Raw genomic sequence first — 21,338 nt, 5'->3', positions numbered from 1 at the left:
GGGGACAGAGGCTGGGGACATGGCACAGGAGGGGGACAGAGGCTGGGGACATGGCACAGGAGGGGGACAGAGGCTGGGGACATGGCACAGGAGGGGGACAGAGGCTGGGGACATGGCACAGGAGGGGGACAGAGGCTGGGGACATGGCACAGGAGGGGGACAGAGGCTGGGGACATGGCAAAGGAGGGGGACAGAGGCTGGGGACATGGCACAGGAGGGGGACAGAGGCTGGGGACATGGCACAGGAGGGGGACAGAGGCTGGGGACATGGCACAGGAGGGGGACAGAGGCTGGGGACATGGCACAGGAGGGGGACAGAGGCTGGGGACAGAGGCTGGGGACATGACACAGGAGGGGGACAGAGGCTGGGGACATGACACAGGAGGGGGGACAGAGGCTGGGGACATGACACAGGAGGGGGGACAGAGGCTGGGGACATGGCACAGTAGGGGGACAGAGGCTGGGGACTTGACACAGTAGGGGGACAGAGGCTGGGGACTTGACACAGTAGGGGGACAGAGGCTGGGGACATGGCACAGGAGGGGGACAGAGGCTGGGGACATGGCACAGGAGGGGGACAGACGCTGGGGACATGGCACAGGAGGGGGACAGACGCTGGGGACATGGCACAGAGGCTGCAAATAAATTATCATATCACTTCTTCACATCAGTATGCTGTGTCTTCCTCCTGTGCCCCTTTCACCTCTCCACAGATCTGACCTATGGAGAGGTGAAAGGGGCACAGGAGGAGGACACAGCATACTGATGATGTCTAGGTAGGATAGCACTTTACACTCTGCTGCTGGACTGAGGAGGACTCGCCAGACAAGGCCAGGGCAGTGGCACTAAGGGCAGGCAGCAGGCGTCGCGAGGAGTCCTACTCCAACGAAGAGAGTGGAGACCAGGGTCCACTCCAGGTCCGGGCACCAGCATGGCGGCTGGCCGACTGCTACAGTCAGTCAGTCGGGCGGGCAGAGCAGGCAGGCAGGCGCACTGGTCGGTCTCCGTCTGCCTTCACTCAGTCCACTCCGTCACAGTGGGGGTGCGTCTGCAGTGTGTCCACTACATCTGCTGCTGTGTGCTACCCCGCCGGTGCTGCTCTCCACAGAGTCCACACATTCTACGATGTTCCTCAGTTTCCCCGCGCTGCTCTTTTGAATAGGCTGGCAGCAGTGTTAGCGCGAAAATGCGCTTTGATAATTGGCTGCGCGGCGGGTGGTGGTGGGCTGGGCGGTCAGAGAGGGCGAGGCTATGCATAATGTAGGAGGACTAGACGCTGCCTGCGCTGCGGCTCACATTCGGATCTTTTTACGGGCACATTTCCCTTATTACGGACTTTTACGAACAGGGAAAAAGTGCCTTTTATTTACGTACTGTCCGTAATTCTACGGACGGTTGGCAACTAGGGTTGTCCCGATACCACTTTTTTAGGACTGAGTACAAGTACCGATACTTTTTTTTAAATGTGTCCCCAAATGCAGCCATTGTCCCCCGTACAGCAGCCATTGTCCCCCGTACAGCAGCCATTGTCCCCCGTACAGCAGCCATTGTCCCCCGTACCTACTGTTATCACCGCGGCGGGGAACATTACAGACAGCGTTCGTTTGAACAGCTGTTTTCCCCGCCGCGCATAGACACTCCCCCTTGGACGGATTTGTCCAATCGCGAGCAAGGGGGAGTGTCTATGTGACTCCCCCTTGCTCGCTATTGGACAGATCCGTCCAAGGGGGAGTGTCTATGTGGCCGCGGTGATTAACGTGGCGGTTTCGGCAGCGGGAGGGGGGGGGGGAAGTATTCTATTTTAGTATCGGGGGTATTAGCCGGAGTACGAGTACTCCCGCTAATACTCGGTATCGGTCCCGATACTGGTATCGGGACAACCCTATTGGCAACACTGCCCGGGGGCCGGATTAAAAGGTCCGCCGGGCCGTATACTGCCCGCGGGCCGTAGTTTGCCCAGGTCTGGCATAGACCATAAAGACCTGCTCCTCTTTGCTTGCCCTCTAGTGCCTTTTTAAAGTATCATTAAGACTCACAACTTGGATTTAATAGACATCCGTATTGAGGCCCAGATTCACGTAGATGGGCGCAAAAATGTGCGTGCGTAATGTATCATTTACGTTACGCTGCTGCAAGTTTTTCAGGCAAGTGCTTTATTCACAAAGCACTTGCCTGTAAAGTTGCGGCGGCGTAGCGTAAATCACCCGGCGGAATTCAAATTCGGCGGGTAGGGGGCGTGTTTCATTTAAATGAAGCGCGTCCCCGCGCCGAACGAACTGCGCATGCGCCACCCGTAAAGGACGTCATTGGTTTAGACGCGAATGTAAATGATGTCCAGCCCCATTCACGGACGACTTACGCAAACAACGTAAATTTTTAAATTTTCGATGCGGGAACGACGGCCATACTTTGGCTGCGCCTCATAGACCCAGGGGCAACTTTACGCCGGGAAAAGCCTAACGTAAACGTCGTAACTTTACTGCGTCGACCGCACGTACGTTCGGGAATTTGCGTATCTAGCTAATTTGCATACTCGACGGGGAAATCGTCGGAAGCGCCACCTAGCGGGCAAAAAAAAAATTGCATTTAAGATCCGACGGTGTAAGACTTGCGCCTGTCGGATCTAATGAATATCTATGCTTAACTGATTCTAAGAATCGGTCGCATAGATACGACGGCGTATCTCTTTTGAGAATCTGGGCCTTAATCTATTGCATTTAATTGTTAATGCCTATAAAGTTTAAAGAGCCTGGATGTACCTGTCATCTGAACAAAGTGGAAGCTAATGTCAGTTATCTTTGACTCTACTTACATTTATGCACATCTGCTATTAAAGATTTATAGAGTTTTAAACTTTATTTTTTATTTTTTTTACATTTAATTTTTTTTTACATTTATAATTGGCGTTTTCAAAACGTAAGTCGTGACTGGCACAGCACATTCGGGGCTGGCCAGACAGACTCTTAATGTAGAGAGCATACACCAGCACAGAAATAGAATCCCTGCAGATGCCAAAGAACAGGAGCTCATGTGACCACACAACGGTGCTGCATGAATAAGATACTTGAAGGATTTAAAAAAAATGACCATGATGTATGTATATGAATTCTGATTAACACTTCTCACTTAAAATTAGGTAATGCAGTATTAAGTGTGCATGTAACTGTAGACCAATGCTAATGATTCCTATCAACCTCTCATTGCTTGCAAATGTTTATATTGGTAGGTTCTTCATTCTTTTACGGATGCAATTTTTGATGAATGGATGAAACGTTTCCAGCCTTCTGATGCAGTGTGGCCCCAAGAACTGGCACCATTGGGACACAATCGTCTGTACAACATGGTGCCTTTCTTTCCTCCAATAACTAATGATGCGCTGTTTCTTCCCGCAGAAGAGTTGGGCTATACATATGCCATTGAACTACCAGGTAAAATATACTTTCTGAACAATACTTGGTTTTAGAAAGAACTAATGAATTTGTGGGTTAGTATTTCTAAAAGAGGATATTGGCCATGGTAAACGGTAATTCTCTGAAGGGGGTGTATTTTTTTTTTTTTTTTTTTTTTTTTTTTTTAACATAAACATATTCCTGAGTCCTTTGCATGTGCTTTCCAGTTGCTGTAAATCCCTACCATTCTACGCAGGATTGCCATTTTACACTGATGTTTCATTCCTAGAGGTAGAATGAATCGTTGGTGGTTCTTCATTGAAAATATTGGTAAATGTTTGCTCTCCACATGTCTAATTTTGGCCCTACTTTCTGCGTATGCACTTGACACCTTCTATACAGAATGGTGGGTACAGTAGCTGATGCCCTTTTGTGTCAGTTCAGCAGATAGGGTTGTATTGTATACAACACTGTACCACAATTTGTGGCAGTGTGCAATTGCAGGTAATGGAGCTACACCTGGCACCATCATATCACACATTAGTGTGTGTTGCTACTGATCAAATTTAAAAAAATGCACATAATCCAAGCAGTGGATAAGTCAACCCCTGTAGATATTTACTATTGTATGTGATTATAGTCGAGCAATTGCCTAGAGTGTAGAGAAAATGTTTATAATCATGTCATTTTTCCCATTCGTCCCCAGCTTCTGATGCAGACATTCGGGCGGCAGGAGTCCTTGTGGCATCTACTGTAGGAGGAGTACTTATTGCCTTACTTGTAGTTTTACTGCTCCTTGTTCTCTTCATGCGCAGAAAACGGCGACAAGGCTTTGAACCATTAATGAATGCAAAATACCAAACCACAAAATACACAGAAGATGCCTAAAGTGATTTCAGTGTTTTCCTCTCCTAACTAAATACATTGTAGCACTAAATTTGTATTCACAAAATGACATTTTAGTCCATTCTGAAACTATTGGACCCAAGAACTATTCTTGGCAAATGTAAAACTTTTTTTTAGTTAATACTTACATTTTTTTTTAAAACTCTTAAATTGTCCTCCCCTCAAACACTTGTATTAAATTTGTCCTACCCTCTGTACCACTGGCAATTTAAAGGGGTTGTAAAACTTTTAGTGACCGGCCCCTGTTTTTACTCACCCGAGGCCCAGAATTTACCATGGCAGAGACACACTCTTCCTCTGCCTGGGGTTCTCTGCTCTTGATTGGATAGATTCATAGCAGCGTAGCCATTGGCTCCCGCTGCTGTCAATTCAATCCAATGATGGGGACAGGGCTGAGTCCTACATTTTGGCGTCTATGGATGCCAAATGCTGGACTTGGATGTGTGCCCGAAAGGTAAAAGAAGAGCGCTTTAAGGTGTTATAAGATGCGGGAGGAGCCACGAGCGCCATTGGGGGACCCCAGAAGTCAAGAATTTGGGCCACACTGCAAAACATGCTGCACAATGGAGGCAAGTATGATATGTTTGTAAAGCTACATTTTTATTTTTTTTTATTTTTTTTAAAACAATCACTTTAAGTAAACCTATCATGAGTGTAACATTGTGGCACACCTAACCTTAAGGTGCTCAATGTCATATTGTCTTACTCCAGCCTCAATACTTGAATTGCTGAACCACAACAGGTATGTAGATGGCTTCTGGCTTTTCTAGGACTTTCCTGGTCTATACATTTTGTTCTAGGTCTGATTAGAAAGTGTTTAAAGCTAGCGGTTTACTGTAATACTGTCAACTAGTGTTGTCAAAGGTGTACCATATACTGTCTCTCATGACATATTTAAAAATCGGGTGGTGATATCATAGTATGCAGTCCTTTTCTGAACAAAATAAAGATGAAAAAGTTCTGGCGTGTGGCTTATATTTTTCATACCTTTGACTGAGGGTAGAGATGGGCTGTGGTAGCCAGCACCCAGTCTGTCCATTTGGGGTGAAAGGAGCAAGCCATGGGTTTGGGTATCGTTTTTGTTGCTGAAAAACTACTTATGAGTTTTTAGAACGGCCTTTTTTGTAAATGGGTTTTGTTTCTCCTTATGTTCAACTTCTAGAAATGCACTTCCTGTCTCTGAAACCATTACTAAATGTATTTCATGATCTATGTTCAAAATATCTGTCCACTATCTGTAGAATAGTTTTAGATTAACTCTTGGTGTGTGTGTGTGTGTGTGTATAATAATTTTTATTAAAAAAAAAACATGTTATACTTGCCTGGTCCTGTGCAAGGGTTTTGGCGCACCTGGCTCATCCTTTGACAGACGGCAGGAGGGGAGTGGGGGGGGGGGGAGGGACTCTAGTGTCACTGAATTTGATTGACAGCAGCAGGAGCCAATGAGTTGCTATCAATCTATCCAATGAGGACAGACAGAGGCTGGAGTTGCTGGGCTTGTGCAAATCACTGGAACTAATGGGTTTGGGTAATAAAAAGGGGAGGGGGGGGCGTCACAGTTTTTCAGATTGATGTATTAGGGTGAAATACCATGACACTTTACAACCACTTTAAGTCTGAAGTGCATGTCACCTCAGACTTTTTTTTTTTCCTTTTAACCAATTCAATACAGGCACATTTACCCCCTACCTGCTCAGGCCAATTTTTAGCTTTTTTTTTTTTTGCTAAATAAATTAAACACTTTTTCAAAATTCTGTCTTTGTCTTTGTTTCTGTCATAAAATTATGCAAATAAAGAATTGTTCATAAATTTAGCCCAAAATATATTGTGAAACATTTCTTTGGTATCAAACACATCTGTGTATATTTAGTCCACAAACTATGGTGTGTATGTATCTGAAAATTGATCAATCCTGCTGTGCTGATGGACCATCTCACTTCGTGAGACCCCAAAATTCTAGGACAGTAGAAATGCCCCCCAAATTACTTTTAAATTTTCCACAAACTTTTTTATATCTTTATTTTTACATACGGTCACCAGTGCAGTACAGCGCCCGTCATATAACTGGTGTGGCGGTTTAAAGCCGTGGACACGACTCACTAGGAGGGACACATGACCACGCATGCAATAATGAAAATGCTATTTTACTATTGCTTGTATGTGGTATTTAACAAACTTTTATTAAATAACACATAAAGGCATTAAAGTCAATTCACAAAAGGAAATAAATGCATGCGATAATGGAAGTACTGGTCTAAGCTTGCAATGGCTATACAATAACTATATTAATAACAATTTGGCATTGTTGCCAAAACGTTTCATTTTTTGTTTTCATCTGACCAGAGCACCTTCTTCCACATGTTTGTGTCTCCCAGGTGGCTTGTGGCAAACTTTAAACTACACTTTTTATGGATATCCTTAAGGGCTCTTTCACACGGAGCGGACCGTTTCTGGGTCCGCTCCGTGTGTCCGCCAAAGCTCAGCGGGGATCCCCGCTGAGCTGTCGGCGGATAGGGCGGTCCCCGCACACAGTGCAGGGACCGCCCTGTCTCTGCTCCGCTGTCCCCTATGGGGGACCGGATGCAGACGGACCGTCTGTCCGTCTGCATCCGGTCCGTTCCGCCGAACGGAAGAAAAATAGGGTTTCTTCCGTTCGGAAAACCGGATGCTAGCGGATGCTCCATCCGCTAACGGATGCGTTCCCATAGGGATTCATTACAAGTCCGTTAACGGACTTGTAATGAACGGACGAACGGTCCGCTCGTGTGAAAGGACCCTTCGAAATGGCTTTCTTCTTGCCACTCTTCCATAAAGGCCAGATTTGTGCAGTATACGACTGATTGTTGTCCTATGGACAGAGTCTCCCACCTCAGCTGTAGCTCTCTGCAGTTCATCCAGAGTGATCATGGGCCTCTTGGCTGGATCTCTGATCAGTCTTTTCCTTGTATGAGCTGAAAGTTTAGAGGGACGGCCAGGTCTTCGTAGATTTGCAGTGGTCTGATACTCCTTCCATTTCAATATTAGAGCTTGCACAGTGCTCTTTGGGATGTTTAAAGCTTGGGAAATATTTTTGTATCCAAATCCGGCTTTAAACTTCTCCAACAGTATATCGGACCTGCCTGGTGTGTTCCTTGTTCTTCATGATGCTCTCTGCACTTTAAACGGACCTCTGAGACTATCGCAGTGCAGGTGCATTTATACGGAGACTTGATTACACACAGGTGGATTCTATTTATCATCATTAGTCATTTAGGTCAACATTGGATTATTCAGAGATCCTCACTGAACTTCTGGAGAGTTTGCTGCACTGAAAGTAAAGGGGCTGAATAATTTTCCGTTTTTTATTTGTTAAAGTTTGAAATATCCAATAAATTTCGTTCCACTTCATGATTGTGTCCCACTTGTTGATTCTTCAAAAAAAATTACAGTTTTATATCTTTATGTTTGAAGCCTAAAATGTGGCAAAAGGTCGCAAAGTTCAAGGGGGCCAAATACTTTTGCAAGGCACTGTATATATAAATTATTCCTGGGGCGAAATTCCAAAAAAGCGTTTTGAAAAATTGTTGCGCAAATACGGTCTGACAAATTGCGATAACCACCATTTTTATTTCCTAGGGTCTCTGCTAAAAAGTGTCTATGTGTTGTGACTCCTGCTGGTTGATGAAATTTGCTGTTATGGCATTGTGTTCTTGCAACCATTTTACATCAGTTGCTTTACTGTCAAGATACAGTATAAGGTGACATGGTAATGTAGATGGTTGTGACATTTTGTACTACATTCACCAAAATAAAAGTTTTTTTGTTTTTTTGCTAAAAATGTCATTTCATAAACAAACCAATTTTTTTTGGAAATTGGCATCTTCTTAAGGTTGTGTGTGTGGTGGGGTGTGTTTTTTTTTTTTTTTTTCTCCCCTTTTTTTCACAGTTCAGTAAGCTACGATCAGTGTTACCTTCCATCAGGATGGTTGGTGTTTTAGACACTTTAATGCTAGTGTCTGGCTCTCTGCTGAAAATTGCAGGCATTCATTTCTATTTTATTTATTTTTTTGTCTGTCCAAAAACTTTACATTGAGAACTACCAGCACCAGATTCTCACTGTGGAAATCTACATGGCAAAGTATATAAAACACTTGTGCAAAAAGCTTAATATTTGGGTTGCTGCTGCTGCTCTCAGTGGGGTATGAACACATACACCATACAATGTAAATATTTTATTTATATAAAAGAGCTGCACTTACAAAAAAGTACAATTTGTGAAATTAATAAATTCACAGTGGAAATTAAATTGCATAATAATTGAGTGCAAAGATATGGACATAGGGGCAGATCCACAAAGATCTGCCCCGGCGCATCGTATCTGAGATACGCTACGCCGCCGTACCTTACCTGGCTTTGGTTCGAATCCATAAAGATTTTGCGGCGTAGTGTATCTCAAGCGGCGTAACGGTGTGGAATTCAAGTTCATTTAAATGAAGCGCGTCCCTGCGCCGAACGAACTGCGCATGCGTCGTCCCTAAATGTCCCGCCGTGCATTGCGCGAAATGACGTCGCAAGGACGTCATTGTTTAGACTTGGACGTAAATTACGTCCATCCCGTGATTCACGGACGACTTACGCAAAAAAAAATTCAAATTAAATGTGGGAACGACGGCCATACTTAACATGGCAAGTCTAACTATACGCCACGAAACAGCAGCTTTAACTATACGCCGGAAAAAGCCGACTAGAGACGACGTAAAAGAATGCGACGGCCGCTCGTACGTTCGTGGATCGTCGGAAATGGCTAATTTGCATACTCGACGCGGAAAACGACAGGAACGCCACCCAGCAGACGCCGAAGAATTTGCTTCTCAGAGCCGAAGCCGTACGCCTGTCAGATCTAACCCAGATGCCGTCGTATCTTGTTTTGAGGATTCAAAACAAAGATACGACGCAGGAAATTTGAAAGTACGCCGGCGTATCAGTAGATATGCCGGCGTACTCTCTGTGGATATGCCCCATAGTGTTTTACAGATTCCTAAATAAAAGTGCAAGAGCAAAAAGTCAATTCAAAGTGTGTCTGTGCGAGAACTAATTACCGGTATGTGATTGTCCCACAATCCAACACCTGTGGGCCCCCCCCCCCCCCAAAAGTATACACTGCGGTAGGTCACACTGGCTTTAGTGTGATACCACTCTCATATGGTATGCTGCTGTCCCAGGAATCTTGATCCACTCGCCCTCTAATTAAAGAAAAGAAGCCAATGGAAACATCTTCGCAGATCACCACTATTGTGGACAAATTGTGCCCTTCCCAGCACTAGGAATAATATATGTCAATGCATAGTATTCAGCAATGCAGCTCTCGTGTGCTCAAGCCCTGGTATGCACTCCTACTCACATTGTCATGTGTGCCTCTGTAAGGGGCTGTCACCCAGGTGTTTCTTCGATGGCTGCATGTAGGCAGATTGCCTACTGTGTCGAATTGGCCAGATCAGCTGCCTGGGTAAGGGGTTAATGCTTTTGCCACCTTCACTCACTGTGATATATGAAAGCGGTTTGGGTCCTGAGAATGTGGGCGAAAGGATGAGACCAGGAACAATTGAAGCTTGCTGGGACCTGTGGGCGACCTCAGCAACACAGACTTAAAGGGTCACTAAAGGATTTTTTTTTTTTTTTAGCTAAATAGCGTCCTTTACCTTACTGCAGTCCTGGTTTCATGTCCTCATTGTTCGTTTTTGCTCTGATGTTGCTGTAATTCTGCTCTGTTCTGGACACTTCCTGGTTGTCTGTTTCCTGAGGACCACAGTACTGGGAGATTCTAGTTTTGTTTTCCAAACCATCACTTCTCTTTGGCTCTATACAGCACAGAGGCAGGATAACATGCAAAAATGAAACTAAACTGTAGGTACATTATATGATTTGATTTTTTATCTATTTTTAATCATTTTTAAAAGGAATCAGTTAAAGGGTCACTAAAATAATTTTTTTTTTTTAGCTAAATAGCTTCTTTTACCTTACTGCAGTACTGGTTTCATGTCCTCATTGCTCGTTTTTGCTTTGATGTTGCTGTAAAACTGCTCTGATCTCCACACTTCCTGGTTGTCTGGCTCCTTATAACCAACATACTGGGAGCTTTTCACGGTGGTCTAAGCTGTCATTACTGTGTGTCTAAAACTTCCCAGAACCAATCAGATTCATTTTAAAAACAAAACACTGCCCTGGATTTGTTTGTTTTTGTTCTGTGGGTCTCTTTACTTCACATAAACACGAAATCAGTTTAAAAACGAAAGTGAAACTACAGGCACATTATATGATTGTTTTTTATCTATTTTTAATCATTTTTAAAAGGAATCAGTTAACTTTTATGTCTCTATAACCTGTAAACAGTCGTTTCAGCAAAAAAAAATGTTTTCCTTTAGTGATCCTTTAACTAATATGTCTCTATACCCTGTAAACAGTCATTTGAGCAAAACTTTTTTTTTCCTTTTAAGTCCATGTAACAATGGATATCTCCACTCTAGATTCACTATCTATTTGACTTTACCCATAAGGATTTTACCTATGCATGGACTCTGGAGCAATTGGACCCCTTCACACTAAGGCGCTTTTCAGAAGTTTTAGCGCTAAAAATAGTGCCTGTAAAGCGCCTCTTAAGCCACCCCAATGTGAAAGCCTGAGTGCTTTCACACTGGGATGGTGTGCTTGCAGGACGGGAAAAAAAAATAATCCTGCAAGCAGCATCTTTGGGGCAATATACATTGCTCCCGTACCGCCCCCTGCCCATTGAAATGAATGGGCAGCGCTGCCGACGTGCTGCAACATGGGAGCTATTAACGCTTTTGGCTGCTAGCGGGGATTAAAAGTGCCCTGCTAGTGGCCAAATAACACCACAGTGTGAAAGGGGTCTTGGAGTTAGCGAAAGGACATTTTACCCTGTTGCATGAGTTAGGCTACATTTTCAGTAAAGTTATTTCAACTGCTTTTGAGCCTGGTTTGAAGGTAATAATGTAGGTTCTTGGCTTATTCCTAAAGAACCTGGGTCTGTGATGGCACTATGCATTATGAGTAACACCACTACAAAATGTTAACTTGCAAGGCAAAAAAGAGGAGGTAGTTGCCCTGGGTAAGTGAAAAAAAGAGCGGCTACAGCAACCAGTCATTTGGCTTGGTACCTGCTTAGGTGAGAGGTCTTCCAGTACTGAGGGGTTGGTGCCCTAGCTGCCTGTCTACTCTGGTCACGGAGCAAATTAATTATGGAGATTTTAAGGCCTGATCACTAGGTAACAAAAGGAAAGGGTTAATAAGTATGCATAGGACCAAGTCCTCGCGTCTACTGTTGGATGATATCCCGGGGGGCGGGGAGAGGATGATTCACAAGGTACCGGTATCCACTGGATTTACGTATCTGGGTATCCAGGTTACCTCTGAACCGCGTGATTTTCTTACACTTAATTTGACCCTGTTACTGAATAAAATTAGAGACAAAGTTAAAGGATCACTAAAGGGAAAAAAAATGTTGTGCTAAAATGACTGTTTACATGGTATACAGACATAATAGTTAAATGATTCCTTTTAAAAACGATTGAAAAGCAATTCAATTCAATCATATAGTTTACCTTGGTTTCTACTTTCATTTCTCTGCTCTTCACTTCCTGCTTCTCTGCACTGTTCGTGTGACCATAGTGCTTAGAACTACATTTCCCAGTATCCTTTGCAGTTTAAAAAAATCGGGCATGAGAGCTCTCTCACAGTTTTTGCATAAACTACCCACTATACCTCCCAAAGATGATTATTCAAAGCTTCTAAACACACACACAAAGCCATACATGCTTCTCCCAGTCTTCTTCCCCTTACAGTATATTACACTGACTTTAAGATTTTACATTATTTTTGAGCTTGTCTGCAAGGTTTTCTCCGTGCGGGTGCTGCTTGCAGTAAACTCACAGTGTAGTGTGTTCGATATGGAAGTTTTACACTTAGCAAGGGGGCGGGGTCCAGGCAGGGCAGTGGTTTTCTAAAACAAAACTTATTGGAAGAGAGGAGGTGCTGGGGTGTTACAGACACACCCAGGAATTCATACCACCTTGCTGTTTGGGAAACGTGCACAGTGTTCACATGCACAGTTGTAGTCTCCAGGAGGGGGCGAGCACGTTTGTCCACACACCAGGAATCCCCTCGCTCTGCCATGCTTTTCTTACACAGACAACCAGGAAGTAGGGAGAACAGAAAAGCCATACAAGAACATATGTGCTAAAACGAACAATGAGGGCATGAAAACAGCACTGCACTAAGGTAAAAGATGCTATTTAGCTAATAAAATGTTTTCCTTTACTGACCCTTTAAGATCTGGTGTTGCCTCAGGATGTACCTGGTAGGCAGGGTCAATCTTATTAAAATGATTTTTATGCCCAGCTCCTATATATTCTGCCCAATACCCCTATGGTCATCCCTCTAAAGATGTTCAGGATTATTAATTCCCTTTTCAGGACCTTTATTTGGCAGGCCAAGTCCCCTAGGGTGAAATTGGAGCACTTTCAGAAGCCTAAGACGGTGGGAGGCCTCGCCCTCCCTAATCCTTGGGTCTACTATTTGGCGGCTCAGGCCCAGGGTTATGCCAGAGAGTCAGATTCTTGAGGGTGGTGGGGGGCAGCCGGATCCCATTAGGGCCCTGATGTGCTATGCCACTGGTTCCGACAGCGTACCCACTGGTATGGAGGCCTTGGCGTATGCATTATCCAACAAAAAGTTTCCCACATATGCGCTGCTGCAAAAAATTTGGAACAAACTCAGACAGTTGCAGGAAGTGGAGGGGTTCACTGGTTACAGCCCGATCTGGAAAAATGGGTACTATGAGGAGTTGCTCTCACTGGACTGTGGGGCGCGGTGGAGGAGGCACGGTGTTACACTCCTGAGACATATTTTTGGGGCGGGTGAGCTGGTCCCCTTCTCGGTACTGAGGGAGAGGTATTGCCTTCCACAATCTATGTTCTTCTATTACATGCAGTTGAGTCATGCTGTGATGGCACAGGCAGGGGGGGCCCCGTGGGTTCTTTCGCAAACGCCAATATTCAAATTTATGGCAGAGGTATCTCAGTTTAAGGGTTTTATTTCTAACGCCTACTCCTTGATTTTAAATATCTATTTGGCGGGCTTTCCCCTTGGGGTATCTACTAGATGGGAGAGAGATGTCGGGACATTCGAGGATGAGTAATGAGAGGAGGCACTTCAGGCAGTGCAGTCATGCTCCCTGAATGTGGCCCAGCGGTTATCCCAGTTGTACATTGTTCTCAGAGTGCATTACACACCCGACAGGCTGTTTAAAAAGGGGGTAAGATTAGACTCCAACTGCACTAGATGTGCAAGGGACCATGGCGACCTAATTCATTTATTTTGGCGGTGCACCAAGCTTCATATATTCTGGTCAGGGGTCGTGGCTCTTCTTAACCGGGTTATATGACTAACATACCTATTGACCCAAAACCATGTCTTCTTGGAATTATAGATGATATTTCAATGGACGATAATAGCAGGCAGGCCATATTGAGAGCTCTCTTTCAGGCTCGCAGAGTAATCCTTCGGCATTGGAAGGCGGTTGATCCTCCAACGTTGAAGGGATGGATTACTCAAATGGGTGACACCTTAAGAATGGAGAAGTATGTCTATCAACATAGGGGTTGTTCGAGAAAATTTGAGCAAGTGTGGACCTCATGGTTAGATTCCCCTGGCCTGTCCCCGGTAGATTTGGTCATGAACAGATTGCTTAGATAGATGAGGGGCATTCTGCCGTAATGCAAAGAGGGCGGAAAATTAGATTCATTGGGCTCATTGTTTGTATGTGATTTGAGGGATATGGGTTCTCCTGTGGGACTAGTGCCTCTGCAATAGTAGCATCAGACACAGGTGTTTTTTTTTTGTGTGAAGGAGACTGTTGTCCTTCGTGTATGAATTGTTATCTGCACTGATGGAATGTTTTGGTGATATATACCTGAGCTGTGATTTTCTTTTCTGTATTGTTTTTTTTTTTTTTCTCAATAAACATCTTTGATTAAAAAAAAGTATGCATAGGGCCCACTGTGTATTTGGCGGGACTTCATTCTGTTACTGGACATGAAGTGACAGAGGTACGCTTGACTTTTGAAGTGTGCAAAGGTTCTGTGCATTCCCTCCTAATGCAAACATACATTTGTTACAAGTGTGTAGTCACATGGGAGGAAACCTCTCACGGATTAGCTCTGTGCATTATTGCTGCACACAAGTGGTTCATCTCTGAGTCGGGACTTCCTTAATGGTTTTTGATTCTTCACATGATCGCAGCCTTCGCCTGACCCCAAGCATTGATGGGCATGCCTTTGTGTGAAGCGTTACTTCACGTGCACAGGTGTAATATACCCCACCCACACACAGCTCTATTTGCCCACTTATTTTTTTGTTATAATACTATACATATCTTCATAGCTTCCCTGTCTTGCCTGAATTTAGTATATACAGTAGCTCACAAAAGTCAGGACACCCCTCACCTTTTTGGAAATATTTTATTATCACACAACACTGAAGAAATTATACTTTGCTATAATGTAAAGTAGTGAGTGTACAGCTTGTATAACAGTGTAAATTTGCTGTCCCCTCCAAAATAGGTCAACACACAGCAATTAATGTCTAAGCTTCTGGCAAAAAAAGTGAGTACACCCCTAAGTGAAAATGTCCAAATTGGGCACAATTAGCCATTCCCCCCCAGGTGTCATGTGACTCATTAATGTTACAAAGTCTCAGGTGTGAATGGGGAGCAGGTGTGTAAAATTTGGTGTTATCGCTCTCACTCTCTCATACTCGTCACTGGAAGTTCAACATGGCACCTCATGGCAAAGAACTCTCTGGGGATCTGAAAAAAATAATTGTTGCTCTATCTGGCACCCCAGATGTTTTGGAACTAAATTTCTCATGGTGCCCATCTACACTGCAGAGTGCATAAGCATCATGGGAAATGTAGTTCCAAAACATCTGGGGTGCCAAGGTTCACCATTACTGGTCTAGGCTATAAAAAGATTGCCAAGAACCAGAAAATGAGCTGCAGCATGGTGGCCAAAACCATACAGCAGTTTAATAGGACAGGTACCACTCAGAGCAAGCCTCGCCATGGTCGGTCAAAGAAGTTGAGTGCGCGTGCTTAGTGTCATATCCAGAGGTTGTCTTTGGGAAATAGACGTATGAGTGCTGCCAGCATTGCTGCAGAGGTTGAAGGGGTGGGGGGGTCAGCCTGTTAGTGCTCAGACCATATGACGTACACTGCATCGAATTGGTCTGAATGTCTGTCGTCCCAAAAGGAAGTCCCTTCTAAAGAGGATGCACAAGAAAGCTTCCAAACAGTTTACTGAAGACAAGCAGACTAAGGACATGGATGTCCTGTGGTCTGATGAGACAAAGATAAATATATTTGGTTCAGATGGTGTCAAGCTTATGTGGTGGCAACCAGATGAAGAGTACAAAGACAAGTGTCTTGCCTACAGTCAAGCATGGTGATGGGAGTGTCCTGGTCTGGGGCTGCATGAGTTCTGCCGGCACTGGGGAGCTACAGCTCATTAAGTCCATGAATGCCAACATGTACTGTGACATACTGAAGCAGAACATGATCCCCTCCCTTTGGAGACTGGGCTGCAGGGCAGTATTCCAACATATTGACCCCAAACACACCTCCAAGATGACCACTGCCTTGCTAAAGAAGCTGAGGGTAAAGGTGATGGACTGGCCAAGCATGTCTCCAGACCTAAACCCTATTGAGCATCTGTGGGGTATCCTCAAATGGAAGGTGGAGAAGCACACAGTCTCTAATATCCACCAGCCCTGTGATGTCGTCATGGAGGAGTGGAAGAGGACAGAAAAATTTACACTGTTATACAAGCTGTACACTCACTACTTTACATTGCGTCAAAGTGTCATTTCTTCAGTGTTGTCGCATGAAAATATATAATTTTAATATTTACAAAAATGTGAGGGTGTACTCACTTTTGTGAGATACTGTAGCTTTGCTGTATCCAGCTGAGCTACAATAAATGTTTCAGGTCTGTTGAGGCTTTTACCAATCCTGGTGATTGATTGTTCCTGCCTGCTGCTGGAATGTTCCTGCAATATTGTGGGAGGATCAATCCCTGGGTTAGGAATAGATATCTGACCTCAGCCAACCCATGGGAGGTTGATCAAGAAGGTGTAGCTGGGGGGAAGATGCAAGTTTGGGAGGATCTGATTAGAGCTCTCTTCCCCTGTGCCTTTCCCCCTGGGGGGGGGGGGGATGCTGCCTTTGAATATTGTAAGTAGGACCTCTCACCTATAGCTTCAGTTGTGGAAGTACTTCTTCAGGGTATTATGCCAGAAGTAGCTGCTAGGGACTGTGATTGTGAATAAGCTATGAATAAGCATCTCGCGATGTGAAACGAGTTGGCCACCTTTTTTATGATGTTCACTTTTTCATTTTTGACTGTATAATTTTTGACTATTTTGATTTTACTCAATAAAGACGTCATTCAGTAGAGTGTGGCAGTCCAGGGTTTTATCTCATCCTAAGGACTGTGCATAGCGTCTCAAGATTGACTGGCTGTCCCCCCCACTATCAGCATTGTTTTGGGGCTGCTACTAAGGGCAAATTCAAGATTTTGTGCCCTGAGCTAAGTATCATGCAACTCTAAACCCTCCCTCTGCATTTTTTCAAGATCTGCAATAAACCTTCAAAAGACACCCCTTGACTGAACCTGAGCTTGCCAGTGTGCTTCTGGGACTGCAAACAGGGCGAGCAGCCTCTGGACAGATAAGGAGGACTCAATCTATTTCCAGCATACCCCTTTGGAGGTTAACGCTACATGATTATATAGTCATTTTACAGTTATGGCATTAGCCTAATCGATTTTTACAGTATTTATAGTGATTAACTATACTTCACAGTACCTGATGTAATAAAAAAAAAAAAAACACAGATATAGTGTTGAATATTCATTCATTTTAATGTTTTTGCATACAAAACGTATATTTACATATTGTAATTTGTTTCATTAGTTGCTTTTCTGATAGCTTTGGATCTCAATTTTGTTTATAGTTGAATGCAATGTGATTGAAATGATTTTTATTACACATAGAACCGTTTAAATGGTAGTCAACTGCCATCTTGTGGTTAATGGGGAACATGATGTATTAATGAGGACTGCTGATTGACATATAAATTGCTTAAATTACTAGAGAACCCAAAGCAGTAATTATGATCTAAATGTGCTGTGTTAAGCTACAGTTTATATATATATACACACACACACACACACACATAATTGGTGTATTGCATGCACCTAAAAAACTTTGTGTAAATATTCTATTCACCTCCCAATTTTGTCATGTGTTTCTGGCTGTTTTCAAAGGCAAATTGCAAGCCTTTGGTTGAAAAGAGGAATGAGTAGTAGGGCATTGCAATTAGGGACATTTTCCAATAAAAAAAGTTTTTTTTTATAATGTTCAGTAGGCTTTTAATAATGCAACATTAAGAGCAATATTCAAAATATACAACTCCCTTATATAACATGCTTGGGGGGATGCCTTAGAACTGCGTGTGAAGTGGTGCACCTGTAGGATGTAATGCAGCAAAAGAGACATTCAGGCCCACATTCACAAAAGAGATACGATCTCTTTTCATGCAAGTGCTTTGAGAATCAGGCACTTGCGATGAAAACTTGCGGCGGTGTAACGTATCTACGATACGTTACGCCGCCGCGATTCTACGTGAATCTGAGCCTCAATTTTTTTATTGGAGCAACAAAATAGCCTTTCTTCCCTGCTAATGCCGCGTACACAAGATCATTTTTCGGCATGAAAAAAACGTCATTTAAAATGATCGTGTGTGGGCTCCACATAATTTTTTCATGTTCTAAAAGACGACAAAAAAAAAAAATTCGAACTTGCTGCATTTTTTAACGTCGTTTTAAACTATGACGTTTTTCGGGTTGTAATAAATGACCGTGTGTGGGCTAAAACGACGTTTAAAACCTGTGCATGCTCAGAAGCAAGTTATGAGACGGGAGCGCTCGTTCTGGTAAAACTACCGTTCATAATGGAGTAAGCACATTCATCACGCTGTAACAGACGAAAAAGCGCGAATCGTCTTTTACTAAAAGCTAAAAGCAGCCCAAAGGCGAATAGAACTTCCCCTTTAAAGTGCCGTTGTACGTGTTGTACGTCACCGCGCTTTGCTAGAGAATTTTTTTTAAATGATGGTGTGTGGGCAACGTCGTTTTAATGATGAAGTTGGAAAAACTTCATTTTTTAAACATGCTGAAAAACAACGTTTTTTTTCATGCTGAAAAATGATTGTGTGTACGCGGCCTAAGAGAATCCCATATTTTCTCAATAACATTGGTTATTATCGCCGTTTGATTTATTGACATTCAGCATCCAGTGGGGAACTGTCATATGCCCACATTTGGTCAATGACATTGTCTTTGTATAAAGCCCTGTACACACGACCGGGAATCTCGTCGGGAAAAAAAAAACGGTTTTCTTGACGGGATTCCTGGCAGGCAACAAGAATGATTTGGGAGACAAAATTTGGTTTTAGACTTTTGTGTTTTTAGATTTTTTTATTATTATTATTTTAAGAAATAAACTTGCGAAGCCTAACTAAATAGTAAGGAAAACATAGACTTAGAAAACTTAGAAAAATATAAAAAAACAAATGTCACTGTAAAAATATAAACTTTGCTTATATTAAAAGTGGACAGTGTCACTCAGTAGAGCAGTGGACAGTGTGTGAACAGTGTCAGTAGGGCAGTGGATGGTGTCAGTAATGTTTTTTTTTTTTACAATTACATTTTTTTTTATTATTTTTACAATATTTTGTAAAATAATATTTCACCAATGCCCTGTTGAGGACTTTGGTGAAATATAAGGGTCAAGCAGACCTCCGATGTCTCATTTCTGAGACAGAGAAAGTGAGTGCCTGTACCATATATTACTGCAATGGCTGGGTGAGAACAGGCTTTAAAGTGTTATTAAACCCAGGACCCAAAATTCACTATATCTGGTCTCCCACAGTACACAGAACATGGAAATTCAAATATTTTAGGAAATATGAACTGCTAAATACCTTTTATTATCAGCAGTATATAGCAGTCTTGTGACTTCTAGCAGTGTCCAGCCAAACACTGGTTAAAGCTTGTAGGAGGCGTTTTCTGACTGCCCTATGAGACTGCAATATCTGACTTTCTGTCTGGAGAGTGCTGATTGGCCCTGTGCACTCTCCCAAGATAAAAAGAAAACCTCTCTAGCAATACACACCAAACTGAGCATGTGCAGCCTGACTCCATAGGCTCTGTCTTATCATGAAATTATCAGGGGACAGTAAAAGGAGGGGAGGATTAGAGAAGACAGGATCAAACAGCCATTTTACACAATTCGGAGGCCTAACCCCTTCCTAACAGGTTCCACAGTGAGTATTACAAGCATGCTTTACTGCATATACAGACTGATTTTAATAATGTGGGATTAGTAACACTTTAAGGTCCAGGCTCACACTGTTGAGCTATGGAAATGCTGGAGTGCCATCTATTGTTAACAGCAGGTCCACGACCATGTGCTGCATCACTACCATGCATTGCAGTACCGAAAAGGTGCAGTTTTGACCACCTAAATCAGGGGTCTTCAAACTATGGCCCTCCAGTTGTTCAGGAACTACAATTCCCATCATGCCTAGTCATGTCTGTGAATGTCAGAGTTTTACAATGCCTCATGGGATGTGTAGTTCCGCAACAGCTGGAGGGCCGTAGTTTGATGATCCCTGACCTAAATGAATCAACTGCCTTAACACAACGCATGATAACCCATGATGTAATGCGCATGCATTAACGCACCACAAAAATCTGCATTAGACCTGTGCTGTAGGTGTTACCGTGTTTCCCCGAAAGTAAGACCTACCCGGAAAATAAGACCTACCCCAATTTTCAAGGAGGGCTGCAATATAAGCCCTGCCCCGAAAATAAACCCTAGCGTGTGTGTTTCTGTAATCTAATCTGTAGTCAAATACCTTCGGTATACAGTGACACTCGGCGTTCAGCTTATCTCCTCCTCTTCCCCTTCCTGTCAGCAGGGGATCTCGCCCTCCCTCCCTCTGCAATGCTCGGATCGCCGCAGGCTATGAAAGTGCAGAGGAGCACTCAGCTGATCTCTTTCTCCTGCTTGTCAGTGGGGGGATCTCCGCCCCCTTCTCTCTGCAATGCTGGTTCGCGGCGGGCTATGGAAGCACCGAGGGGCACTCAGATGATGTTTTCTTCTCCTGCTTGTCAGCAGGGATCTCGGGTCCCCCTCCCTCTGCAAAGCTGGATCGCAGTGGGCTATGGAAGGCGCCGAGGGGCGCTTAGCTGATGTTTTATTTTCCTGCCTGTCGGTGGGGGATGTCTGCTCCCCCTCCCTCTGCAATGCTTGGATCATGGGAGAGAGCTCCAGCCATCTATGGAAGCGCCGAGTGGCGCTGTAAGAAGGTATGTGACACAGAAACACACACCTTTTTCATGATATTCTACTGTAATAGAAAGGATTCTTGGAGTTTACAACCGTGTTTGATTCACTTCACACTATGAATTCCTGCCAGGCAGGCAGGGAGAGGGGGCAAGAAGACAGCACGTGAAATGGTAAGCCTTCCCCGAAAATAAGCCCTACTGTGTTTTTGATTGCCAAAATTAATATAAGACCCGGGCTTATTTTCGGGGAAACACGGTAGATGCATTTGAAAAGCTCCAAAATATATTTTTTGAACGTTTTAAAAGGAACCTGATTTTTGGACTCAATCATTCTTCAAAGTCACATTAACTGCAGGGTATTTCAAGTATTTTAGTGTGCAGGAAGTTTATAAAAAGTACTATAAATATTTTTATTGGTTAATGGGTTAACTACAGCATGTTATTATCTGTAGTTATGGTTTGACTCACCCCATCGTTTGAGCTCTAGGGATAATTTAGCAAGTGAATACGCCACTTTTCATCTTTTCTTTGTTAAAAAGGGCAGAACTTGCTTTGCAGTCATTTAAGCTTTGCATCAACG

General features: G+C 43.6%; 1 protein-coding gene across 1 annotated transcript in view; it reads left to right on the top strand.

Annotated features, from left to right (window-relative positions):
• DCT (dopachrome tautomerase) overlaps positions 1-4,927 on the top strand; it is a 30,855-nt gene extending 25,928 nt beyond the window's left edge. Inside the window, exons 7-8 of the mRNA XM_040336094.1 lie at positions 3,227-3,428; positions 4,096-4,927. Coding sequence (XP_040192028.1) covers positions 3,227-3,428; positions 4,096-4,277 — 384 coding nt within the window. The 3' untranslated portion in view covers positions 4,278-4,927. The remainder of the gene's footprint in view (positions 1-3,226; positions 3,429-4,095) is intronic.
• Positions 4,928-21,338: the final 16,411 nt, after the last annotated feature.

The sequence above is a fragment of the Rana temporaria genome, chromosome 2 (assembly GCF_905171775.1).
Source record: "Rana temporaria chromosome 2, aRanTem1.1, whole genome shotgun sequence".
NCBI classification, from domain to species: Eukaryota; Metazoa; Chordata; class Amphibia; order Anura; family Ranidae; genus Rana; species Rana temporaria.
Note: the sequence above shows the minus strand (reverse complement) of the source record. Positions and strands in the feature narration are given on the sequence as shown.